Here is a 27,842-nt window from a genome sequence, read left to right on the forward strand (position 1 = left end):
ACCGAGAGCTCTGTCTGACCTCTTCAAAGAATGAAACTTCGGAATGTCAAAGGAAATCAGTCCTGATTGTTAGTGTGAGGCTAATATGCCTACATGACAATAGTACTGAACAGACGGACAGCGGCTGCCCGCAGAAATGCCAACCAACCTCACTGTCTCCAACAACAACAACAACAACATCAACACCGATGATGAACTCCTGGAAACTGGACACAACTTCCCTGCCCTCATATTTGGAGTATTGCTGATCGTGGTCATTATTTGTGGAAACTTGCTCGTGTGCCTTAGCGTATACACAGAGAAAGCTCTGAAAACCACCACCAATTACTTCATTGTCAGTTTGGCCGTGTCTGATTTGATGCTGTCTGTGTTGGTCTTACCCCTGTTTGTTTATACTGAGGTGAGTATATATATATATGGTGACGTCAATCATTGTTGTTATTGTCTGATCTCGATTGCAAAACTTTACATCACTCGATTTCTTTGTAGTATAGCCTAGTAGCCAACTGTTTTCAATTTATAGGGTGCCCCCGTTCTCTCTAAATAATAATAGATAGATTGATAGTATAATATGAACGTAACATACAATATGATATGTATCCTACAGAGTACTAGAGATATAAGAATACGCATATATATATATATATATATATATATATATATATATATAGAGAGAGAGAGAGAGAGAGAGAGAGAGAGAGAGAGAGAGAGAGAGAGAGAGAGAGAGAGAGAGAGACTGACCTATAATATCCATCTGCACTTGGTCTGATTGAGTTAACATAAAGTATATTCTATCAATAACTATAAGTAGACATACAGTATATAATGAATGATCTCTCACCACCAGTAAACGGGTAGGCTATGAATGTACTGACTATCATTGCGGTGTACTTACAGTGAAATCTGTAATTAAAAGAACTGGACAGAAAGACAGATGTCCCAGAGAGACATATTGACATCATGTGTTTTTCACATATATTTATTTGTCAATGTTTTCCTCATCTCCCCCTTTCCAATCTGAATCATAGTGCACTGTAAAGTCGCATTACTCTGTTGGCAATGTTTGCAATCATCTAGCAATTTCAGATGATTACACACATTATAAGGGTTTGGGTTAGGAAGAGACTATGCTGTAGCCTCATGTGTTATTATGATAAGGGTAACAACTCAATGAGCATAATGTAATTGGTCATGTAAACCAGTGATTTTCAACCTTTTTCATGCCAAGGACCCCTAAATTGATATACATTTGGCCGCGGACCCCCATCTGAAAATGTTCTGTGCCAGGGACCCCCAGAAGCAAAGATTTGAATTAAAAATGTGCTTTAAAAATATAGATATATTCAAAGATTTGACACATTTTCACGAAAAAAAAAGCAGATCTACAATCTCATAGCGCGGCACTTATGAGCTTGTATATGTGCTATTTTTGAATAGCCAAAGCTAAGTGGTTAAAATGATTGTGACGCTATGTTAACTAATTTAGCTGGGGACCCCCTTGTACTCCCCCAAAGACCACTGGCGGTCCCCGGACCACTGGTTGAGAAACACTGATGTAAACATTTGAGCTAAATATTCAGCATGCATGTCATCAGAATTCCCTTTTGCATTTGTTAGAAGAGGCTCTTAATATAGCTCACGCTTACTTTTTATATCATGCTTCTATTGCATGTGCAATACATTTGAGCCATAAGGCTAGGCACACACACACACACACACACACACACACACACACACACACACACACACACACACACACACACACACACACACACACACACACACACACACATTTATAGGTTCCATTAATGTACATGAGCTCAATGTGAGCAGCATCCCATTGGAGCGATTGCAGAATACTGATAGTGTTTATGCTACCAGCTGCGTTCAATGCCTCAGGCCATTTGGGAGATCACAACCATGCATAATGTCTTTTAACCCTCATTTAACACTCTCTTTCACAATCAATAGCCAGTTCACTAAATTGTGTAAGAACACTTTTCTATCTATAAAGTTGATGATGAAGGCTAGTTGTAAGGAGAGGAGTACACCTATCAATACATCCAATGTATGTCCAGTGTAACCAGTGAGGAGTTGGCCAGTGTAAGCAGTTGTTCTGGTGACCGCTGAGTATGTCAAGTTTAACCTTTAGTGTCTTGCTCAAAGGCTTTTTGGCCTTAGATACAGAGTTAAACAACAGTTTAACAAGGGTAGGTTTGTTGATTGTGAAGACGATTGTGTCTTATTTACTGAAGCAGGAGGCATCTGTGGTACAGGTACTACAGGGTCTTGCTCAAGGGCACCTGAAATTACTAGGAGAAGGGACTTTCTTATTCGCTTCCCCACTCAAACGTTCACAGCCCAACAGGAGATTCAAACAGTTGACTTTCCAATTATTCGCCTGCCTCGCTCTGCTTGCTTCTCATAATTACACCCCAGAATTGTTGTACTAAATCATTGTGTCATGTAATGTCTTGTCTTGAGATCAGATTGGCTGCACACTGTACCTCCCATTGAATGTTAAAAAAACACAATCTACCATCTTCTCAGTTGTGATACTGAACTCAATCTGACCTGTCAGAGGATAGCTTGTCCTTGCTGATCAATTTCAAAACCTCCTACTGAGCATGGCGGTTAAATCATAGCTCCACCCTACTGCGGGACATGCTCACCATATCCAAACTTCTCTGTTCGTCCTTATCTCTTGCTCTTTATCTTGCAGCACAGTAATCCTGTCCTGAGGTCCTTCCAGAGACCCCTCCACTAGCCAGCCATCGGCCATGACACACTGACGTCACACATGACGCACACGCAGACACGCGCAGACACGCGCACACACACACACACACACACACGCACACGCACACGCACACGCGCGCACACACGCACACACACACACACACACACACACACACACACACACACACACACACACACACACACACACACACACACACACACACACAGAAAATATAACAATGGCTAACCCATGGACCTCACATTCCATTCCCATGCTCTCCTCACTGTTCTCAAGGCTAATTTCAGGACAAATACTGTCCCAGGCACCTCACTGTGAAATCAGATGGTTGCTAATAAATGTATTGTAGAAGCCTACCTTAAGAATGAATTATCAACTGACGTTATTTAGATGGTTCTTAATTCTTAATATGACTTACAAATGTTCAAAGCATCAAGACTTAGGATAGAAGGCAAGGAGAAAGCAGGAAGACTGAAGGAAGGTACAGTGATACAGTACAAAATGTCCTGCTGAACTGTATACATTTCCTGGGGAATGGGGCCTCACTGAACAGCTATTGTAAAACTAATCATCATCATCATGCTCCTCATACAGATTTAATTTCCACATGAACCCTACTCTACCTTCACTTGCCGACAAAGAGGTTTGGTGTAGAAGGAAAAAAAGCGGGGAGACAATTATAGACCCCGGGGGTCCGCAGTCATCAAACTATATAAGATTTGAGACCTTAATAATATTCAGAATCACATTCATTCCGTTTTCACCATCTTTTCTTAACAGCCTTTGGTTCAGGGTGAAGAAGAAAGAGAAGGGAGCAGTAATGTGAGGGAGGTTGCCTGTCACATTGTTCTACAACAGAAGACCGTATTCATGAGATATTCATACTGCCTGGTGCTGAACAAGTTAAAAATATCTCTTTAATATACAAAAATACATTTTATTTTAAGTTAAACACAGCAAAATCCTGAGCGTTCACTTAACTCTTACCTTTGCGGGTCCATTTATACTTTTGGGTTTAAATTACATTCCAAATTTTTACAATGTATGGAGTGGGTGTGTGTGTGCAGTCCATTCATGTTAATATTTTTCTTCATTGATACAGATAGTATGAAAGCTCAGAGGGATGCAATGAAGGAGAGGCACCAGAGGAAAACTATATAGTGGGATTTTGTGTTCAATTTCTATTGTAATGCACAAACTACTGTACACATAGATTACACCTTCTGAAGTACTTGGCTTTTAACTAGCCTACTTGAACCCTATATATTTCATTGTAAGTTAAATTCAAACAAATGTCCCCTATTATGACATGCCCAGAATAGGGATGCTAGGGCACGTGTGTGGTTCTCAAAGAGTGTTTTAATCACTCCGCAATCCCATCAATGAGCAGACAAATAATAACACATGCAATGCAACTGGCAACGTTACAAGCCTGAGTTCCAAATTAGATGCTGGCCCGGACCATTTCAGGAAAATGTATTCATAAACCAGCTTGACATGCAAATATGGGTGAGAGTGGTCAGACAGAAAATATTTGGAAAAAGCCAATTAAAGCGGTGCCCGATGGCTAGAGCACCATCAAACTCCTGTGTTATGAAATTGTGTCATTGTGCTGCAGTCCTGCAATTTCCAATTGGCCAGAGAGAGCACACTAGCAGTGTTGCCATGGCCGCTTATTATAAGCGACTTTGGGCTTGTTTTTCTGTAAAGTCACTTGTAAATATTGGTAGTTGCGGGTTGCGTTTTGTTTTTGGGCTTGTTTCTAAAGTGTAGTTGCTTATTTGAGCTTGTTTCCCAAATGTTGTTCTCAAACATTCAAGGACCCCCAAATTGTCTGCGTATCCCAATCTGAAAACATTTTCATTTCATTGCCAGGGACCCCCGTACCAGATTTGTGTTGTTTAAATGTTTCACTTAAATGTCACTTTTTTTACCAGAGATAAAAAAAAAGCTCACATCGCGTCATCGCGTTGTATATCGCCGATGTATAAAGGTTTAAAGTGCTCATGTGGCCTATAGTCGATTATTTTAGGCTTATTTTCATAAACTTGTTTATGGGCTTTCATAGGCTTGTTTCTCTCGTAGAATCTGGCAACACTATTTTCAATCAGCCAGAGAGAGCACACTACTTGACAGACAGAGAGAGAGAGAGAGAGAGAGAGAGAGAGAGAGAGGGGGGGGGGGGGGGGGTGGTGCAAGTGCGAGAATAGTATGAAAGTAAAAAGGAATTCACTATCAGTTGGGACAGACAATCAGAAATCTGTTACAAAGTGTGTGTGTAAAATCCACAATTCGTTCTAGTGAGTGGTGACTACTGGTTAGGTTTGAACAAGCGATTTTCCAATGTGTGGTGTGCCAAGTTAGAAAATAGATATAATTGGTTGCTAGAAAGCATCTGCCAACTGCAACTAATAAAAAAGAAAAATTAACAGTGTAAACAAGGAAGTCACTATTCTGTAGCCTTGTGTGTTATTATGATACCTTCAAGAATAACTACTTCAAGACCACAGTGCTTCATTGTTTACTCTTGCTAGCCAAAGCTTAACTTAAGCAATGCCTATACTACTTTGTGCAAACATTTATGAAACAACCATGTTCTACATAAGAGCTAGTTTTGTGGTGCAACCAGTTAATTTCGCATTGTGTAGGCCTACAGTAAATTTCAAATTAGTAAACACGTTATTACAAGGCTTATTTTTAAAGGGTTTTGTCTTACCTGGGATTCAAATCACGGTCTCCCGTGTGTGAGACCAAACATCTAAAGCACAGTCAAAATGGAATCCCCGCTTGAGATATTCTTCTTATGTGCTTCTGGCAGTACTACTAGTCAACAAATAAGTGTTATACCTGACACCAGGGTATAATTTTCTCTACACGAGAGTAGGGAGTCCACCTCCAACCACTGCAGATGTGCTAGTTGTATTACCACAGCTGGTGCGGCCGACTATGCCACCCTAGAACCACAGGAGATAAGATGGAGAAGAAGATGAAACATACTGTAGGCAGAGGAATGAAGGATTGTGTGTGTGTGTGTGTGTGTGTGTGTGTGTGTGTGTGTGTGTGTGTGTGTGTGTGTGTGTGTGTGTGTGTGTGTGTGTGTGTGTGTGTGTGTGTGTGTGTGCGCGTGTGCGTGTGCGTGTGTGTGTGATAAACTGACTGGTAGGAGCATGTCTTTTTTACTGCTTTGAAAGGTACTCACCATGATCTGTGCTATTCATTCCCCAGTTCCAGGATGGTACTTGGTCACTGGACATGACTGTCTGTGATGGCCTGATGACCATGGATGTGATGTTGTGCACAGCCTCCATCTTCAACCTCTGTGCCATCAGCGTTGACAGGTTGGTTGATGTTTGACTGTTACCTAGCTCTGCTGATGGACTGTGAATCACTGACGCCTGATTTATGCTACGACGAAGTGTTGCGCTACGTGTCACTCGACAACAATACTATATTTTAAAAAAACACGACACAATTCAGTTGAAAATATGTTATTCTTCTCTCTATACTCACCAAAGCATAAATTAGGCTTAAATCAGACTTGAGTCCAAATGGTAGACAAAAACTAAAAACTTTCATAAAATGTTCCATTGACTAAACAAACCTGAAGTGGAAATAGCTTTTTCTTCATCAAAATGCAGTAAGACTCTGTGGCCCTTAAGAGAGAATATATTGAAATGTTCTGGATGGTTAGGTATAGTGTCACTTAGTTTGTGAGTTGTCAGCTGTGCACAGAACACTTTGGTAAGGAACCTCGATACAGAATGTATATAAGATAAGACTGGTTCAGAATGTCACATTATAATCTCTTAAGCTATGGAAACCCCAAAAGCTCACTAATCGTGAAAGGTCTCTCCAACCCACCGAAGGCTATGGACAGAAGAACTACTGATACAATGTCAGTTCTTATCTGCTCTGAGGAAGGCTAACGGCCAAAACGCGTTAGCCAGAATTAAAAGATTTTGTATCTGAGCCCTCAAGTCTTCTTTTATTTTTGGAGTGCTGCTGTTTTCCACTTGGGTGGTTATTTCTGAACAATGACACAAACTACTTTAAATTCAGGTCAGGTCAGGGTCACTGGAAAAAGAAAACATCACCCAATATATTGCAATTTAACCCAGCCCGTAAGGTTCAGCTTCACAGACATGAATACAAATGTATCCAGCTGTTCCCCTCCGAAACGTGGGTCAACATACGGGTGCCGTTGACATCGGAAAAGGACCACTTTGCCCTTGCTTTTGCGTGCCCACTCCACAGTTGCCTTTGATTGGGAAAAATTATGATAAGCAGGAAGATAACCTTTAATATTTTTCCTCTAAAAGCACCGATTTCTACAGAGGAAACATGAATTTCGAGTTCTCGAAGATGGCGTATCCACTGTGATTAACTACCAGTATTTGCTCTGTGGTCATTAGTTTCATACAATGTAATTATGTTCCCCTTTTGCTTGATGTTGAGGGATGACACTGTGACCTGACATTCTAGAGCTCACTCTGAAATGTGTACAGAAAATGGCATAGTCAGGGACAAATGGATGTTTTAGAGGCGACTGACGCTAATACGTATGAATGCTTAACGTTATACAATGTAAGTCAGTAACTAAAATAACTATATCTTTATAAAAACATTACGTTGCTCAGTGGCTTTGGTAGCCTGGGACCAGACGAATCTGCCACTGCCAGTGCAATTTTTTTTTTGCAGTGATATAGTCTGGCCATGCGAGGCTAGCGCTTTACGCCTACTCTGAAAATGGACAGTCCCTGTGGCGCTAAGATTAACTACTGTCTGGATGTTGGGAATCTTTGGATGGGTTTGAGAGTCTCAAAATGACTCAGAATCAGGGCTTGTACCAAAAGGCATCATTAGGGGCACTGGCGCCGATTTATGTGCGTGGTCGTGCCCCCCGCCCCCCAGCCTCATTGAGTACTTTATTAACAGTTTGCCAATAGTACAGTGGTACGATGTATTATTATTGTTTAGTTGCATTGTTAATTTGTTGTTTTAATTTTTGTTTCAATTAATTAATTATTTTCCTTTTAGTTTTATATTTAAAAAAAAACATAGACTCACCCACATATAAGTAGGCTATACATAAAACAATCAGACAACTTGTCTTTACTTGAATGACAGGGATAACCTAGTTAGTGTCTGGTGCAGCTCTTGTTCTCATGGGTCTTCAGCTAAGCAATAATAATAATACAACTTTATTTATATAGCACCTTTCATGACATGAATGTAGCTCGAAGTGCTTTACAGAGCAAAGAAATAAATAAAGCAGAAGTGCTTTTACAGAAAAAGCAATAATAATATAACAATAAAGCAAAAAATAATGGCAGATGGGATCTCTCAGCCAAGTTATCACATAATCTGTAGGGTACCAGTCAGTATAGGTGGCCTACATATGTAACTTGATGAACCTCAAGGATTGGGGGTTGATGATTAAATTCATCTGGCCGCTGAATCCCCTTTCGCACTCTGTCTGGGCTATATTCTAGGTGTTAATGGCACGTTGCCGGCTCTCGCAGGCACGCATTCGCACCTTCAGAGCTGCGGCCCGCTATAATAATGGTAATGTAATGGTACTGTAAATTTGGGCCCCGATATCTGAGATTTGGGTGGGGGCTGATCATTTCGGGTGCGGGCTTATGCCCCGAGGCTTGGCCCGCCCAAATGAATGCTGTGCCCTACCCAAAAAGAGTTATCTAATAAAGTGGCAAATGTGAACAGAAAATGTATATTTTATGTACATACATTTTATGATCAAATGCAATACATTGATACAGTGTTTGGAGAGGTGGGTTTTCAGATGTATATCATGTGGTAGTTTTATGTGTGTGAAACATGTTGCCTGCCCATCAGATTCATTCATGGTGCCAGGACTGCACATAATATTTATATTAACACATAGTGTGCTTTATTTTAAACACTGATAACTGATTTGACATCAGATTACACAACGAAATCCTGAGCATTAATTTAACTATGAGAGAGTAAAAAATGAACTACCGTGCAAAATGGACCCTTTTACTGTAACTTTGAAATGGACGTTGGAAATGGATGGTATGTTCGTTTTCACACTCTGATAGTTAACCACTTTCAACCTGGGGTCCCTATTTTGGGCACGCCATTATAGGCAAAATCTGGGAAAAACATATCTGAAAAATATTTTCAAAGAATTATCAAAGTAGATGGTTAAATTAACACTCACTTTTTCTGTGTAGTCTGTGCGACTCCTCTGAGACATGTCTACTCTGTGTACCACTGCAGGTTCATCGCAGTGTCCATCCCTCTCAACTACAACCGAAAACATGTGGACCAACGGCAGATCATTCTGCTCTCAGCCACCTGGATCCTGGCCTTAGCGGTGGCCTCCCCCATCATGTTCGGCATCAACAACACGCCAAACCGTGACCCCAGTGAGTGCAAGCTGGAGAACGATGACTATGTCCTCTACTCCTCCGTCTGTTCCTTCTTCATCCCCTGCCCTATCATGGTTCTCCTCTACTGCGGGATGTTCCGGGGTCTCCGGAACTGGGAGGAGGCGCGCAAGGCCAAGCTGAGGAACAGTATCCAGGCCTGTCGCAAGCTGCAGGAGGCCGGTGCCTCACTGCCCCCACTGGCATCTTTACCTCCCCCGTTACCGCCAGTCATCGAGCGGGAGCACACTGACAATACCATAGAGGAGCTGGACCCCCATTCATCTCAGGACCGCCCCTTCCCCTACAAGGATGGTCCTGTGCGAGCATTGTCCTATAATGACATCAAGTTCACCCCTAACACTCACATGAAGAAGAGGCCCAAGATCAACGGCCGAGAGAGGAAAGCAATGAAGGTGCTTCCTATTGTAGTGGGTGAGTTGGTTGCTTGTTACATTTACAGCATTATACTGATGCTCTTTTAGGCTCTGTGCATAACTAGTCCTGGGTCTCCAGAATAGCTCTCCCATAGCTCCGTTCGATTGGCTCAGCAACAGATTTGAACCCCTATGAAGGTGTGATATGGTTTTCTGGTGGATAAGTCAGTCTGTAAATGCTTCGTTCAACTAGACTGAGCACAGCTTTAAACAGGTTGCTTACTCTATAACCTTCTCTGGTGGGATATTTCTGACTGGCTGCGGTGAAGGAAAAAAGACAAAGATCAGAAAGAGTTAGCAGTTAGCCAGCATCTACGCAAGACTATACCTATAAGCAAGGGATAAGTTATGAGAAAATAACCCCTGTTTCCCCACCTGAAGTGTGGACATTTTCTCATGTAGACTAGATCGATCGACTAGATCTATCTTTCATTGTTTCATTGTTTCAATCTTTCATTGTTAAAACTGTGTGGCAAACATTTGCAATACAAAGTCTTTTAGGATGGCCATTGATATTGGGGTGGTGACACGATTGGGTGGATCTCGCCTGCCCTAAATGTAAATCCTGGGGACGCCACTGGTTTGGGGTCATTTTAACGTCTACTCAGGCTTTTGTGTTCCACCCCAGACAGGTTTTAAGTTGCTTTATTCAGTATTTATATACCTAACACGCCCCCTTCCTATAAAAACAAATTGTAACTAAAAACTCTAATTTTAACCATGATGAATTCATTGAAAACACCCATCCTTGGTTCTGGTAACTGATGGGGGGAGGGGGGTAAATAAACACTAGCACTAGCATTCAGACATTTGGAGTCACCCACAAATGTTCATTTTGATATAAATTGTTAGACCACAGTTTTCTGCATAAATGCTCTCATTTAGCCAAGCTCTCTTATTTCTGCAGAATCAGTAAAACTTAGATGGGTTGTAAGTGATTTTAATTTGTTGTTCAAATAAGTGTTAAATAGCTCTATATTCACATGGTACTCATTGCTATAGAGTGTTTGTCCAGCTCTTTTTGTAAATAGAGAATACATTGTCAGGTTGGTATACACCTTTCATCCAATCAGGAGAGATAGCTCATACGGATACAGGATAAACAGGTGAAATTGGACATGATGAAACAAACAAATGAGCAGACACAATTGGAATTGAAACACTATAAAATCTAAGCTGATAAATGGGTTCTCTCTCCTGATTGTATGAAATTGGTGACCCACCTGAAAATGTATTTTCTGTTCATTAAAATGCTGGAGAGTCAGTGGGACTCCTGTTACTTAACGAACACCATATAGCAATGATTAGAATATTGAGCTGTAACCTTTTAGCAAAATAAACTTTTGTTTTTACCCAAAAACATCACTTAGAACACCTTTAAAGGAGGACTTTCAACACTACTCATGATGGTTACATTGTCACTTCCTCCAACATGGTTGCTTTAATAGTGAAAGTAAGACCAGCGCCATCATCACTTTTTCGATAGAAATGGATACTTAGGTGGTATGAAATTGATTTGAATATATAGAGTAGACATTGCTGGAAATGACTGAGCCCCTTAAGTCACTACTCAAGTGTCCTAATAATCCTAAATTAACAATGAAGGATCAGATGCACAACTGCTCAAGAAGATGATAGTACGTAGTTGGAGAAACAAATGCCTTAAAGGTCCTATTGCTTCATTAAACAGTACACACCAAATGCCAGTATCATCTGCTGGCAAATTTGCCATTGTACAGGCCATTCCATCAAACACAGTATTCTGGCTTCCTGTTTCTTTTCCCCAGTGTGTGTGTGTGTGTGTGTGTGTGTGTGTGTGTGTGTGTGTGTCTGCGTGCATGCGTGCGTCATTTATATACTGTGTGTGTGTGTGTGTGTGTGTGTGTGTGTGTGTGTGTGTGTGTGTGTGTGTGTGTGTGTACGTGTACATGTACTATATATGCTATCAACAGAATAACCAACTTTCAGTAACAGAATGAATATGACATACTGTATGGGCATAATGTATGCTTTATTCCATGGGTCTTCAACAGGGGGTCCTCAGAGTTACTACAGGGGGGCCACCAAATCTTTGTGTAATCTTTTTTTATAGTTGACATTAACCACTTGTACCTTAGCATCCCTATTCTGAGGGGAACATTAGCCGAAAATAGCAGATCTACAAGCTCACAGCAGCGAGGCGTTGTGAACTTGCAGATCTGCTAATTTCAGCAAACGGTTTGGTTTAGAGCGGAAAAAAGAGCAGGCCAAGTATAGAGAGGGTTTAAGTGTTTAAATGTCTCAAAATAACCATTAACATGAATCCAACACAACACTACACAACACTGATGATAGTGCTGTCAAACAAGTCTATGAAGCTATCTATGGAATCTATAAACAAGAAATGACTAAAGTCATAATATAGCCGCCAGCGGCAGGCTTTTTTTGCCCCAATCTGCAGCACAAAATGTAAAAGTGGTCTTTAAAATGAAATCTCAGCCATTCCAATGCAACCAAAATAACTCAACAGAGAGGTTCATCGGTTGGCTACCAATATAAAGGATGTGTGTGTGTGTGTGTGTGTGTGTGTGTGTGTGTGTGTGTGTGTGTGTGTGTGTGTGTGTGCGTGTGTGTGTCGCAATGTACTTGTGTGAAAGTACAATAGTATTGGTATCAAAATGTACGTAAAGTTCCAAAAGTGAAAGTACTAAAATGTTTGAAAATAGCAGATCTACAAGTAGGTATTATACTTGTAGGTGTGAAATAGGGCTAAAGTGTTAAATGTATGATTTATAATGTAATGCACAATATTTGCCTCTGAGATGTAGTTGAGTAGAAGTAAATTAAATTTGTATCAGCAACAAAAATAGTTAGCCTAGCCTACTTATGCTTAGGCTATGAAAGTAAAGTGCAACCCTAATCCTAAGTGAAACCACCTTTCAGGGTGAAAATGGCGCAGCCTCGCTTCTCCATCTAAACGTGCAATACAGGGGAATCCGCAAAAGTGTGATGTTATGTGTCACGTAGGCTGACTAGGCTCTCTTGCACGAGTGAAATAAGCAGTCAGTTCTATGAAAACAAAGCCAAAAGAAGCGACTAGGCTACATGAGCAGTAGCACAGACTAGTACATTGGCTATTTGAAAATAGCATATCTACATGTGCGCAAAGTGTTGCATTCACAACGCTTTTTGAGCTTGTAGATCGGCTATTTTCAAAAAGATCTTGAAAAGAAAAAGTTAAAGAATATTTGGAATATATATATATATACATATATATATATATATATATGTATAGATATGTGTATATGTGTATATATATATATATATATATATATATATATATATATATATATATATATATATATATACGAGCAGTAGCACAGACTAGTACATTGGCTATTTGAAAATAGCAGATCTACATGCTCGCAAAGTGTTGCATGCACGACGCTTTTTGAGCTTGTAGATCGGCTATTTGCAAAAAGATCTTGAAAAGAAAAAGTTAAATAATATTTGGAATATGTATTTATATGTATGTATATATATATATATATATATATATATATATATATATATATATATATATATCATACTATAATTCTAGTAACCTCTGTAGTGGTGGTGAGTACGTGAGTGAAGACACCCGGTTCTCCTCACTGGCTGGACCAATTGCTCTGATTTTGCACACAGCCATTGACCATTACCATCTGAACGCAACTGTGAAGCCCGTTTTTCAATTTCATCAAATCTCAGCTTCTTATTAGCGTTTTTCTGTCAAACACTGTCGCCATGGTTACGGGCCTGCCCAGCTATGGGACGAACTGCCTCCCGGGTTGCCAGATCATGTGCGCATATCCCCCCACGGATACGCTGCACCGACGGGTATGGTCTAGTATATATATATTCTGTCAGTCATTGTACGTATATTGTAATGAATTGATTACTGCAACAAAGTAAGGATACAGCACTATTGTTACAGCTTGTGCAACTTATTTCAACTTAACCACAACAACAATATCATTATGTGCATGCAATATGCACTGAAGGGCAGAGCAGATCACTCACTCCAGACCGTTCTTTGCGATCCGGGGCGACCGTGTTTAGGGGCGAGGCAGAACGGCACTGGTCGCTCACCCCAGACCGTTGCGATCAGGGGCGACCGTGTTTAGGGGCGAGAGATAGTGAGTTGTGGCTCGTTGAGTTTTTCGGAGCCTCAACACGTATGTTCGTCTGTTAAGAGGTGTAAAGTAACTAAGTACATTTACTCCAGTAAAGTACAATGATTGTGAGCTTGTAGATCGGCTGTTTTCAGAGTATTTCAGACAGTATGCGCGTGTGTGAGTACTCTGTGAGACGGTGATTGAAACACACGTTTCCTTTGTGCTTATCTTGCGCTAATGCACGCAACTGTTGCGCCAGGTTGTATTGTTGTTGTTTCGCATAAAAGCGTGCATCTGTTGCCAGTGGGGTGCTCCTTCCATTCCGACATCTCACCACTCCGACTAGTGGCTTCCGCGTGCGGTTAGGGTTAGGGTTAGGTATAGGGTTAGTCAACGTCGGAAAGGCGACATGTCGGAAAGGAGAAATGCACCCGTTGTCAGTCAACAACACAGCCAGGCTCTCCCCAACTCCTTTCGCGTCTCTACTCTCTACTGGTTTGGGTGCCTCGGAGGCGAAAGGAAAACTCGCGTGCTCAAACATGTTCATGGACCCCAGATTAATATGTATTTGTCAACAGCCCCCCCCCCCCCCATCTGTTTTGAGCCAGGGAACCCCCTTCCCTGCGGGGACGGGCGATGTGAAGTCGTCGAAAAATAAATGTTCTAAGTAACTAAGTACATTTACTCAAGTACTGTATAAGCGTGCATCCGTTGTTTGGCCGCTATTAGACCTTTGCAGTCAGAGGTAAGGGGGGGTGGGAGGACAACTGCCCGGCGTGCCTGCGCCGCGGTGCTGCGAGGGGAGGCGGGTGCTGTAAACGACGGCCGTCCATTGGCTAGGACGGCCGTCCATTGGCTTTAAAGTAGTGTCTCCCCATTGGCTGTGAAGTAGTGAAGGACAGCCAGGACAGCCAATAGCAAAAAAAGTGTTGAATACATGTCGGAAATCTGTCGGGTCAGAGTCAGAGTGAATACAGAGCCGCGCTTTCAGCTGGCGGCTAAAAATCTGCAACACAATCGTATGCAGTATGTAGTGGGGGGTCCCTGCTTCATCTGTCTCTCAACTAAGGGGTCCTTAGCCTGAAAAACGTTGAAGACGTCATGAATCAGAATCAGAATCACAACTTTAATCACATCACAGATTTACAGGTGTAAAGAAGTGGGTGAAATTAGTTTTGGTTCATGAAGTGAGGGTCATGGCGAAAAGAATAAGATCGTGGATACAAGCGGGTGGCTGGCTTCTCCCTTAGGGATAGGGTGAGACGTTCTGTTACCTGGGAGAAAATTAGAAAGGAGCCAGTTAAGGTGCTTCGGGCATCTAGTGCGGCATCTCCCTATGATTATATCTCCACGCTGGCCTCCAACGCGTACAATCCCAACGCCTTGGGATCCATATGGGTTGGTGACAAAATAGGCTTGGCAAGATGAGAAATTTAAAAACATTTTGAAATATTGTTCTAAACTAAAGGCATACATCAGGTTTGTTAAAATGTACATTTTGTATTGATGTTGGTTTCATATGATTTGAAAAAACATTTGCACCATTTTTACAATACGAATGACAAAATGTGCCTGAAAATGAAAAGTGATGTAACCACATAAAAAAGAGAAATATTGGCTATTTTATCGACTTGAAGTGTAGGAAAGTGACCGATTTACTGTATAATGCATTACTCACACAAAAAAAGTTATATTTTCAGTAGCCATTTGCAACAGTAACAAGACTACTCCAGGATGCTGGCCTTAGAGGGAAATTTGCAAAGCCATATCTGATCCTAAGCTAAAAACTGATGCAAGATTAAGTTATGCAAAACCTATTTGGTGAAAAAACAGGAAGCTGTCATACTGTGTGTGATCGACTAGCCTGCACAATCACCAGACTTGCCAGCAATGCATCCCAAAGTTGTCTTTTCACTGCAGCAGATGTCATTTGGTGTGTACTATTATGATGCAGCCTTTAATGCATATAATTCAAACTTAACTGAAACTACAGACTTATTCTTTTTAGACTTATGTTTTTAGCGGCGCTAGCCGCTCTATACCTTTAGGTATAGAGCGGATATTAGCCCTCTATACCTGGCTTTTGCGTCAACGTTCTGATTGGTCAGGCTCGCCAAGGATCTGATAGGTCAGGTCCGTCAACGTTCTGATTGGTCAGGCCCGCCAAGGTTCTGATTGGTCAGGTCCGTCAACGTTCTGATTGGTCAGGCCCGTCGAGGTTCTGATTGGTCAGGTCCGTCAACGTTCTGATTGGTCAGGCCCGCCAAGGTTCTGATTGGTCAGGTCCGTCAACGTTCTGATTGGTCAGGCCCGTCGAGGTTCTGATTGGTCAGGTCCGTCAACGTTCTGATTGGTCAGGCCCGTCGAGGTTCTGATTGGTCAGAACCTCGTAACATATCTTTCTGGCACCAGATGTATACACACGGACACACAAAGTTTTTTTTTTAGGTATCCACTCTATCAGCTATGACAGATCAGTTTTTGCCACTTACCTTGGAATGCATTTGGTGATTCGCTTCCAATGGCACTATTTAGTGCCACTGGAAGCCTTGAAATAAATTTACAGAGATTTAATATTGTTTCTCTAGTATTTCTCTGTGTGTACGTATGTCCGTGTCTATGTCCAGGTGTATGTCCATCCTTATGTTCGTCCTCTGTATTCTTATTAACTGGGGTATAAACTAATATTGATATTATATATTAGATATTAATATTGAAACACATATCTATGACAAAATGTATCAAAGGCGCCGCTACCTTCACACATGGTGTGATTTTTTCAATAGGTTTAATAGGACTCTAATGTATTTGTCTTGCACAGTAGTGCATCTGGCCTTTCTGCTTGTTTTCCTGTCTTGGTTAGATCTACTTTGCCCTCTTCTCTCAAGACAGTAGTGGACAACTTTGTATGAAATCTTCAGTTTCTTAGCAACGTGTTTCTTGATAAAGGTGATTTTTTTCTCGGCTGTATAAATGACACAGCTTGGCGGGTTTTTCTTGATAAAGGTGTTTTTTCCCCTGTTGCATAAATGACACAGCTTGGCTGGACTCACAATAGAAAACTGGGATTTTTTAGCTTTTTCGTTTCTCTTCCCAATTTAGTCATTATGCCAATTCTCCCCAAGTGTATAGACCCTGTCACTGTCAACCTCTACTTGGGGAGGGTGTAGACAACCACTACCTCTGATATACCTCTGATACAGTACATGGCGCCTTTTTGGCTTGACAGTGAGGAGTTTCACCAGGTGGGCGACATGGAATGCTTGCGGAGGAACACAATATCCCTCCCAGTCCTGTTCCCTGCTGAACAGGCACCCTGACCAACCTGTAGGAATCACTAATGCAGCGACAGAGATCGCCCGCCCCTGCCGCCTTCCCAACCGACGAATATGGCCAATTGTGTTCTTTGAAACGTAGAATTTACTTTACTTTCTTGTAAAAAGAAAAATGGGCCTGTAATTAGGACCATTGTTAGTCCTAATAAGTAGACATGCTTCCCTTTAGCCCACATTGGCTTATCATCCAGCTCCTTAATCCTAAATCCAATTATGTAAGACTTTCCCTGATGGCTGTAAGACCTTGGGGAGATTTGGCCAGTCCAGTGACGAGTGGCCACTGGACTGCACCTTTCCTTGGTTGCATGAACCCAAAGACAGTCACTGCAGCCTACCTACCCTTTTATAAGATATCTAAAATGACGGTCCCTTTGACATTTTAGAAAATAAAGAAGAAAATACAGTCTTAAATGACCGATATGGTTGTTTCCTTTGGTGTTTACTGAACCTTAGAAATTAGATTCGAGATTTGAGAGATTAGTGTGCACGCATTCAAGCTTTCACAAAAATGTGTCTAAATGTCTGTGGAGAAAAAAAGAAAATACCCTGAGCCTTAATCCTAACAATACACTGTTATGGCATGTGTGAGGAAGTTGGGTTTGTAGAAGGAGAAGAGTGGCTCAGAGCGAGCAAATGTACAGTACTTGCTCTGATAATAGTTACAGTACAGTAGCTTATATTAGCTTACTTCAACCATGATGAATAATTTAAGTCAAGTGATTAAAAAAATAACACATTGTAGGTGAGTATTACATTTCCATAGGTAGAATCTGTGACCTACTCCAAGGCAGCTCATGGTAAACCAAGATGCTGGGGCAAAAGTGGATTAAAGTTCAGAGAACCAGGTTGTGTCTGGAAACTCACCAGATCAGATCTATGGGTCAGCAGGGAAATGTGGAGCATGAGGTGCACTGAGGTGGCCTTGAGCAAGGCACTTAACTCCCCTTTGCCTGGGTCCAGTGGCTCATTGGTTAACAGCAGAAGACTGGGTTTAAATAAATGGTAAATTACATTCCATTCCCACACACATTCACACACGCTGATGGTGGAGGAAACCACGCAAAGGCAACAACCTGCTCATTGGTAGCAGTTAGGGCTTCGGTATCTTGCTCAAGGGCACTTCTACACTAACCCAGGGGGTGCCGGGGACCAAAACGGAAACCATCCGATACCCAAGCAGCCGCTCTACATCCTGAGCCACTGCCACCGGTACTATACACTTTATGGCCCCCTGTACTGGACGGCTCCCAGGTGTGAATGTGCATAACTGCGTTAACACCCTTCACACCACCAGGGTCAGTGCAGGGTCTGAAAGAGGATGTGTCCAGCAAAACCCATCCGAGGATAAATAAAGGTTTGACTTCTTAAGAGTATACTTGTCCGATGACCGGAGCAGTTGAGTGTTAAGGAGGGCATGTTGAACCTAATACCCAGTGCAAGCCAGTCCAAACCAGTGTAAACAACCTAAGGAGATTACCCATCGTCATCCCCGCAAAGGATCAATTCAAAACAAACGTCACCATCCTCCATCCCACAGCCAGAAGACATGATGTAGGTAGGGGATGGGGTCGGGCCTTGGTGTGATTATTAAGGAGTGGTATACTGTAGGTTCAGGAAAGAAGCTGCAAAGGTGGCATGTAAACAGGGTGGCACTGGACCTTTGGAAATGGTAGTTTGGTGAAGAGGTGTCTGCTGGGGTGGGTGAGGTCAGGTCTCGCCAGGTCTCCTCTTTGCCGTGAAGGTATACAGGTCATTGATTGCCAGTAGCTGACAACCAATGATCCTTCCAGAAAAGTCCAGAATATAAGTTCACCTGGCCATGATGTGTTGATCTGCCGTAGGAAAAACAATCTCTGTTTGGCTTTCATGGTGATGGAGATTATGTTTTAGTTGTACTTCAGAGTGTAAATGATGGTGATCCCCAGAAATTTTAATGACTCCACCATAGACGGCCTGCCCACTGACATCCAAAGGGAGGCAGGTAGAATGTTCGTGGAAGTTGACCAGCATTCCAATCGTCTAGATGGTGTTGAACTTGAGCCCAAGGTTGCTACAAGACACAAGAAAGGAGGAAATTACCTACCTGGGTTCCATCTTGGAGGCAAACCTCTCAGGTGACAAAAACGCTGAAAAGACGATCAAAAAGGTCCACAAAATAACACAGAGGATGTGGAGGCTTGTTCGTAAAGTCAGTAAGAATACTCTGAAGATTCTTGTAGGGGCCCTCATACAAGGTCATTATGATTATGCATGCACTTCGTGGTATCACAACACCTCCAAGGCCCTAAAAACAAGGCTCCAAACATCCCAAAACAAACTTGTAAGGCTACTTCTTGGCCTCAATTACAAAGCCCATCTAACCCATGCCCATTTTGCTAGGCTTGGATGGCTTAGGGTTGAGGACAGAGTACAGCAACTTGCTATGGGCCTGGTCTTTAAGATACACCACAACATTGGGATCCCCCTGTATTTGTCAAAATACTTCCAAAATGTTAATCAAGTCCATGATCATAACACCAGAGGCAGCTCCACAAACCATGTTCAACCCAGATTTGGCACAACAAAGGGAATGAACTCTTTCTCATGCTATTCATCTAAAATGTGGAATGCCCTACCAAAAGGAGTAAAGGAGTGTAAAACCATACTTACTTTCAAAAATGCCCTAAAAATACACCTTCAGGAGGCTGCAATTCAAAAATGGCCCCTGTCCAAGTCCTAACCTACCCCATGTCCTAACCTAACCTACCCCCCCCCCCCTCTCTTTCTTTTTTGTACATATTTTTCACCCTTCATACTTCATACCAGTAACCTGTAAACTGATTGTATGACATTCTGTATAGTAGTGTGTATATCTGTCTGTCTCTTATATGTCAACATGATTTGTGTGCATGGGGATCTCATCTTAAACAAGCTACGTGCTTAACTGAGCTATCCAGTTTAGTAGACCTTGTATTGCAAATTTGTACTTCCATGTACTGTTATGTACTGCCATGTACTGTTCTCATGTCTTACTAAATAAAGTACATCAATCAATCAATCAATCAGACAATAAAGCTCTCTTCAATAGAAGGTCTCATCGCTGTTAGAGATGAGACCAACTATAGCCATGTCATCCGCAAACCTCAGGATTTTGTTGGATGTGTCATTATTATGAAGAGTGAGTACAAGAGGGGTGCCTGTGCTGATGGAGATGGGGCCCGACATCGGTAAGAGGCCCAACATTCCTTCCTGTCAGGAATTTGGTGATCCATTGACAGGTGTTGGAGGGTACAGTGAGCTGGGTTAGCTTGCTGTAGTGTAGAGCAAGTCCAGGAAAATGGTGTTAAAGGCCAAAACAAGTCCCTGACATAATGTGTTTGAAAAGTCTAGGTGAAGCCACATCCTGGAATGCAATTGATGTCAGCACGAACGACCGTTAGTCATTAAGACCAGTGATGTTGACCTTTTTGGGAACTGGTACGATCGATGATGGCTTAGGTAGGTTAAATATCGTTGAAATCTTGGCAAATACAGGAGTTTGCCAGTCATCACAGTGTCTCAGAGTGCCAGGTGAGACACCATCAGGGCCTTGGACAGTAGTTTTAATGTAGTAAACAAACCTTGTCTTACAAAATCAAGCTAGACTTAGAGGAAACGCACTTCTTCTGAAGAGGGTTTTTTGGCAGTACAGTATGTAAGCATATTTTGTCAAGAGAAATTGTAAGGGGATTCTGTAGTTAATTATCTGTAGATGTAGATTTGCATGTTAAAATGTAGCATTCCTGGAGAAATTAATACGCAAATCTGTTTACTTTTAAATTATAAAAGCCTCTCTCTGCCACCTCCAACAGAAAAGTGTGGTTTATTGAAAATTGGTCTTGGAGATGAAATCATTAATCTCAAATTGATTTTCCACACACACACACACACACACACACACACACACACACACACACACACACACACACACACACACACACACACACACACACACACACACACACACACACGTACATATGTCCATATACTGTATGTATATACACCATATGTATGTATTTATTAATACTTTATTGACGATATGTATGTAACATACACATACATACACACATATATATTTTATATATATATACACATATCTATATCTATATATATATATATATATATATACACACACACACACACACACACACACACACACACACACACACACACACACACACACACACACACACACACACACACACACACACACACACACACACACACACACACACACACACACACACACACAGTATATATTCAGTTTATTTAAACAACTACCCCATATATTTTTGTAAAATGTAATAAATAAAACAGAAACAAGTAGAGAGCATTTCAACCCCCACCGCTCCCCTGGATTTGAACTTCCTTCCTGAAGGAGTAAAGCCAAGGGTGCTGAAAATTATACACATGATAAAGTGCCATATTATTATTCTGTGCCTTTGAGATGGAGCCATGGCCACTTTGGATGATACCCAACCCTTACATTGGAGGAGCAGTTTTTTTTAGCAGAACCATGAGCTTGGAGACACTGTAAATGGATTGCCTTTCAGCTTCAAGAGCGGAGGCGCAGATACTGTAACTGGATTAGCAAACGCAGCTTCTAGTGGGAACTTCGACTTCATCACTGCATTGCTCCAGTACAGTACGGTATTATGACATATGACATATGAGTATACCATAGTCTAAAAAACTAATGAATGCCTATATAAAGATTTTACATAATCTAAATAACAATAAAAGATCGATGCTGTCAGGATGTTTTTTTTACTTCAATAGAATCCAGAATTCTTTTCAAAACAATATATAACATTAGGAAATGTTTTGCATTGTAGAAGCAGTCTAAATGCCCTGTCCATTATTAGCCAATCATATTTCTGCTGAAATGGCCTTGCACTTGTGGTGGCCAATCACATTTCAGGGATGGCCATGGCCACACACCTTGGGCATGCTAGTCATCTTAGAGTCCCTTCTGGATATGAACACAAAAACATCCATGTTTTTGAATGATTGAGCCTTGCAGAGGAGGCTGTCAGGGGAACTTTCATCATAGTTGGTGGTGTATAGGCCAGGTGGTTTGCTCCTCCTGATTGCCATACATCTTTACACCTGTTCTGACACGGTTCTGTCAGCAGCTTAACTGATGACTACCTCCAATAGGTCACTGATCAATTTCCGCTAACATATAAAGCAGAGAGGCATGGATGTTTTTGGCCGCATAACATATCATACTGGAACCCTCAGTCTGATAAAGATTATTTGTATAGGATATAAAAGACTGCTTCGAAAGCCAATATCTATTAAACAATGAGCGTCTATAAACCAGGGCAGGTTCTTTGCCATGCTAGGGCCTTGGGGATTCAAACTTTCCATCCTATTTGGCACCGGAGTGTTGACCGCAAATTCATATCAGTATGCATGAGAATCCCCCACCAATTCACTTACCAGCAAAACAGACCCATAGCTACAACACTCCAGACTGCCCTCACCCACCTGGAGAAGAGAAACTCAGTGTTGCCATGTCTGCTTATTATAAGCGACTTTGGGCTTGTTTTTCTGTAAAGTTGCTGTCCATTTCGGATGCTGTCAATGCACTGAATGGGACATTATCACGTTTAATCAGACTATTGATTGGTCTAATCAAGACATACTGACCTACTGTCGGGGCTCAGTAGGTGTTTTGTATAAAGTATAGTTTTGGACCGCGTCGGAGGTGCGCCGTTTCAAGCGAACTTGAGCCACGAGAGGCACCACCGAGCGAGCAAGTTGCCGTGCCGAACATTGCGAAGTTCGTTTTGTTTTACCTTGTTTCTAAAGTGTAGTTGTTCATTTGGGCTCGTTTTCTAATGTTGTTTAAACCAGAGGTTTGGATTTTCAGGACCCCCCCAAAGTATTATCTGTATTTGTCTGCAGTCCCCTCCTTCTGAAAATATGTTGTGCCAGAGACCCCCATACAAGATTTGTGTGGATTTGAAATTATTCCACAATTCCACTTTTTTTTCCAAGATTGAAAATAGCAGATCTGCAAGCTCGGCTATTTTCAAATAGCCAATGTACAGGCAGGGTTAAAGTGCTCATGATGTGGCCTATAGTCGCTTCTTTTGGCCTTGTTTTCATAGACCTGGTTGCTTATTTCTCTTGCAAAATCTGGCAACACTGCTTTGTGCGCATGCTTTTCATAGACTACAGCTTAGCATTCAACACCATAGTCCCTTCCAGACTTGATACCAAGCTCAGGTACCTCTCAAACCCAGTCGTCTGTGCAGCTGGATCCTTCATTTTCTGTTGGATCGATGCCAGGTGGTGAGGATACGATCTAACACATCTGCCCCTCAACATTGGAGCAGTAAGCTCTGGAAAACCGAATTCCCAGAGGCAATCATATTTTGATTGACACTATATGCCTGTTGCCATGCCTGTTTGATGTATGCCTACTAGAAACAGAGCTACACACATACACAGAGACGGGCAGAAGTTTAATAAATGTATTTGAAATACATATTTCTTTTTTGTATTTTGACATTTGACTGGGACGGGATTTCTTTTAATGTTTTTTTATCAAGATACTTTCAGACCTTGTTATTTCTGTATTTTAAATGCATAAAATACAGCATGTATGTTATTATTATTCTCAAATTTTAACATTTACACAGGTTTATACTGTGGAGTAAATCCATAAAAAAAAACACAATGTGAGATGTCATTTCTACCTCACCTCTGATTGGCTTACCCACCCTCAGAACAAATTCAACCACAAAATATAGCTGCAAGCATTGATTGAAAAGAGACATCTCAACCTATTGCCATTGACAGGAATCGAATTCTCAACCTTCGGACTAATAGGCTTCAACATTACCTATAGATTGATGAGAGAGAGAGAGATTGATTGATTGATTGATTGAGATGGAAACAGAATGGATTGATTGGACATCTCAACCTATTGCCATTGACAGGAATCGAATTCTCAACCTTCGGACTAATAGGCTTCAACATTACCTATAGTGCTATAGCTTTGTCCAGGCTGATGTTGTCTGTTGAAGATCATAAACTCTTGCCTTCTGTCATGAACCAAGCCAACACTAAGATCACTCGTTCACAAACCATTTACCAATAGAGAAATTGTATGTCTCCTCGCAACCGAAAACAGTGAAAGCAGTTGATCTACAAGCTCAGAAACACGTTGCTATCTGAAAAGTTTTGAGATTGTAGATCGGCTATTTTCAGAATGAAGTATGTCATACATTGAAAAAGCGTACTCTCAAATAAGCATTTCAGGTTATCTTTACCATTTGCACATGTATTCATTGATACAGTCATGTTGTTTGCAATTCAACTTAAATGAAGTCTGCATCAAGTGAGGCTTGAACTGGCGACCTTGAGATTGTGAGGCACTCATTTAAGGGAGACGCCATTGGACCAACAGACAAGGAACTGTGAAAAAGGAGACCACACAGATGATACAGTTTCACGCAAATAGCTGAAAAATCCTGGGTTTAAGTGTTTTTCAAACTGCTCAAAATTGCGGACAATCTAAGGGCGGAGCTTACTGGTCAAAGCGATAGATGTGTTCCTCATGAGTCAAGGCACAAGTGTAAGCAAGTTTCACGACTTTCGGCCAAACGAGGCATGACTTTTGCCTGTTTAAAGTTTGCATTTTCAAAAAATTGCTATAGCGCCCCCCTTTGGCCAATTGGAGTGAGATTGGTTTCAGTGATATTTGGAATGACTCTCTACATTACTGCAACGTTTCAAAGAAATGTGAGTCTTGCATGTATGTGTTAGGGGCAGATGAATAATTTTCATAAAACTGCAATAGTTAAAATCTATTTCCTCCTGGGATTTTTGAGTAATCTGCACGAAACATTTTACACATGAACTTAGGGCCTTTGCCGACAAAACAAAAGCGGCGGATTTTCCATAAGTGAAAAAATGCAGAAGTTATGAGCCAATGGCTGTTTTTCATATAATTCAAAATGGTGGGCGATCTAAAGGTCAGAGGTCAAAAGTCAGACCACGAAAGTTGTCGGGCATGAAGAGACGCATGTGTGTATCAAAGTTTCATGGTTGTAGGTCAAACAGAGCATGAGTTGTACCTGTTCAAAGTTGGCACTTTCAATTGAGTTCTATAGCGCCACCCTTTGACGAATGAGTGTGAGAATTATTTCTTGATAGTTTTTCATGTGCATCTACCATATGGCCGAGTTTCGTAAAAAGCGTATGCACGGTTAAGCCAGAATTGCCAAAAACAAGTATTTTTCAAACTGCTCAAAATTGCGGACAATCTAAGGGCGGAGCTTACTGGTCAAAGCGATACATGTGTTCCTCATGAGTCAAGGCACAAGTGTAAGCAAGTTTCACGACTTTCGGCCAAACGAGGCATGACTTATGCCTGTTTAAAGTTTGCATTTTCAAAGAATTGCTATAGCGCCCCCCTTTGGCCAATTGGAGTAAGATTGGTTTCAGTGATATTTGGAATGACCCTGTACATTTCTGCAAAGTTTCAAAGAAATGTGAGTCTGCATGTATGTTTTAGGTGCAGATGAATAATTTTCATAAAACTGTAATAGTTAAAATCTATCTCCTCCTGGGATTTTTGAGCAATCTGCACGAAACGTTTAACACTTCAACTTTGGACCTCTGCCTACAAAAATTTCCAACGGATTTTCCATAAGTGAAAAAATGCAGAAGTTAGGAGCCAATGACTGTTTTTCATATAATTCAAAATGGTGGGAGATCTAAAGGTCAGAGGGTGAAAGTTGTTCAGCATGAGGAGACGCATATGTGTATCCAAGTTTCATGGCTGTAGGTCAAACAGGGCATGAGTTGTACCTGTTCAAAGTTGCCATTTTCAATTGAGTGCTATAGCGCCACCTTTGGACGAAAGATTGTGAGAATTATTTCTTGATAGTTTTTCATGACCATCTACCATATGGCCGAGTTTCGTAAAAAGCGACTGCACGGTTCAGCCAGAACTGCGAAAAGTGGCAGAAGAAGAAGAAGAAGAAGAAGTGACAGAATACTGCCAATAACAAAACAGGTCCAGAGCTGAGCTCTGGCCCCGTAATGAGAAGCAGAGTAGGGCAAGTCTTGAGACAGACTTCATATGACCTTGCCTCAACTAGGGAATGAAGCCTTGTGGAAATGTCCTTATACATTAAAGATAGTTTACTTGAACATTACTGCATAATCCATAAATAGTCAGACAAACCTAATATTTGATTATTTGTGATGCTACAGTACATGTACAGTATAGTGTCAGTATCCTGGTATCAGTAGGTACAGTATCCTAGTATCAGTATCCTGGTGTCAGTATAATAGTGTCACATATCATTATCCTGATGTCAGTAAACTGGTGTCAGTATCCTGGTGTCAGTATCCTGGTGTCAGTATCCTGGTGTCAATACCCTGGTGTCAGTATCCTGGTGTCAGTGTCATGGTCACGACCGTGTGTTTCCTACCACGTCTCATCGCACTCCAAAGCCTGTGCCTGGGACTATGCCTTGCACACAGCATATTAAGAGCTAGAACTAACATACCTTTTGATAATGCTGCAACTCTCTGATCCTTGATTACCCCTTTTTTCTCATTTTCCTGTTGTTGTATTATGTTTACTATTATTATTACTATTATACTGCAGCTACAATGTCTAAGGCACAAGAACAAAATAAATTGTTGCGTGTACTCGTACACAAGATGTAACAATAAACCTTGAACCTTGGACTGCGCGTTCCTCATCTACAGCAGTGGTTCTCAACCTGGGGGTCGCCAGATTTTTTGGTGAATTTGAAAAAAAAAAAAAAAAGGTTTTTTTTTTTTAACAAAATATTTTTTTGTGTTATCATTAATTCATGTTTTATCAGTTAATTTACTCAATTTACCCACTTTTTGCAAACATGTTTTGATAATAAACAATTATCAAATAACCCATTATAATTAAATAACCTTCACACGCGCGAACGGGACCGTGCACGCGGGGGGTCGCGGGAAATAATATCATTATTTTGGGGGTCGCGGCCTGAAAAGGTTGAGAACCCCTGATCTACAGTACTTAAAATCCTTTTAGATATGGGTGATGTTGATCTGCCAGACACATAATTTGACATTCTTACAATCTCTCTGATACATCCATGGAATTTAAAGTGACCACCGTGTCATGTTTTTACAAAGCGTAAATGTTTATCCATGTTTATCCATGTTATTTGATTTGTATTGCCATTTTAAGTCCTGTTTTCTGTCTATTTTCTTCTTAGGTGTTTTCCTGTTTTGCTGGACACCCTTTTTTGTGGTTCACACCTTGAGGGCTCGCTGTCAGTCCTGCCACATCCCTAACAGTCTGATGAGCGTGGTGACGTGGCTGGGCTATGTCAACAGCGCCGTCAACCCAATCATCTACACTGTGTTCAACACAGAGTTCAGGAACTTCTTCAAAAAATTCCTCCACAGTTGCTGGTCTAGATTAGACCAGTGAGCATCTGTCCACTGTCCAAAAAAGGCCAGGCATCTCCGAATGGACATGGGAAATAAAAATAAGAGACAAAGCACAACGATATTAAAGAGACACTGCAAATATCAACAGTGAACAATCAGTAGACTGTATGTCTGACCACTGTAAAGATTTGTTGTTCTTTTGGGTCTTTATTTATTGTTTTCCTTTTGACTTGTGAATCATTTTATTGTGACAGCAATGTTTGTTTTCAGCAGCTGAGGCAAATGCCATTTCCGTGTTGTATGTGGAAAGGCTTTGC

At 41.3% G+C, this 27,842-nt stretch overlaps 1 protein-coding gene across 1 annotated transcript; it reads left to right on the forward strand.

Moving 5' to 3' along the window:
* Positions 1–343: 343 nt before the first annotated feature.
* On the forward strand, positions 344–27,565 carry LOC311046902 (D(4) dopamine receptor-like; the record flags this gene model as incomplete). The annotated part of the gene is made up of 4 exons (XM_084059481.1): positions 344–400; positions 5,984–6,096; positions 9,023–9,606; positions 27,348–27,565. The coding sequence occupies exons 1-4, from the start codon at positions 359–361 to the stop codon at positions 27,563–27,565; spliced, it is 957 nt and encodes a 318-aa protein (XP_083915607.1). The 5' UTR covers positions 344–358.
* Positions 27,566–27,842: the final 277 nt, after the last annotated feature.

This window comes from Gymnoscopelus microlampas (genome assembly GCF_963454915.1).
Source record: "Gymnoscopelus microlampas genome assembly, chromosome: 6".
Classification (NCBI taxonomy): domain Eukaryota; kingdom Metazoa; phylum Chordata; class Actinopteri; order Myctophiformes; family Myctophidae; genus Gymnoscopelus; species Gymnoscopelus microlampas.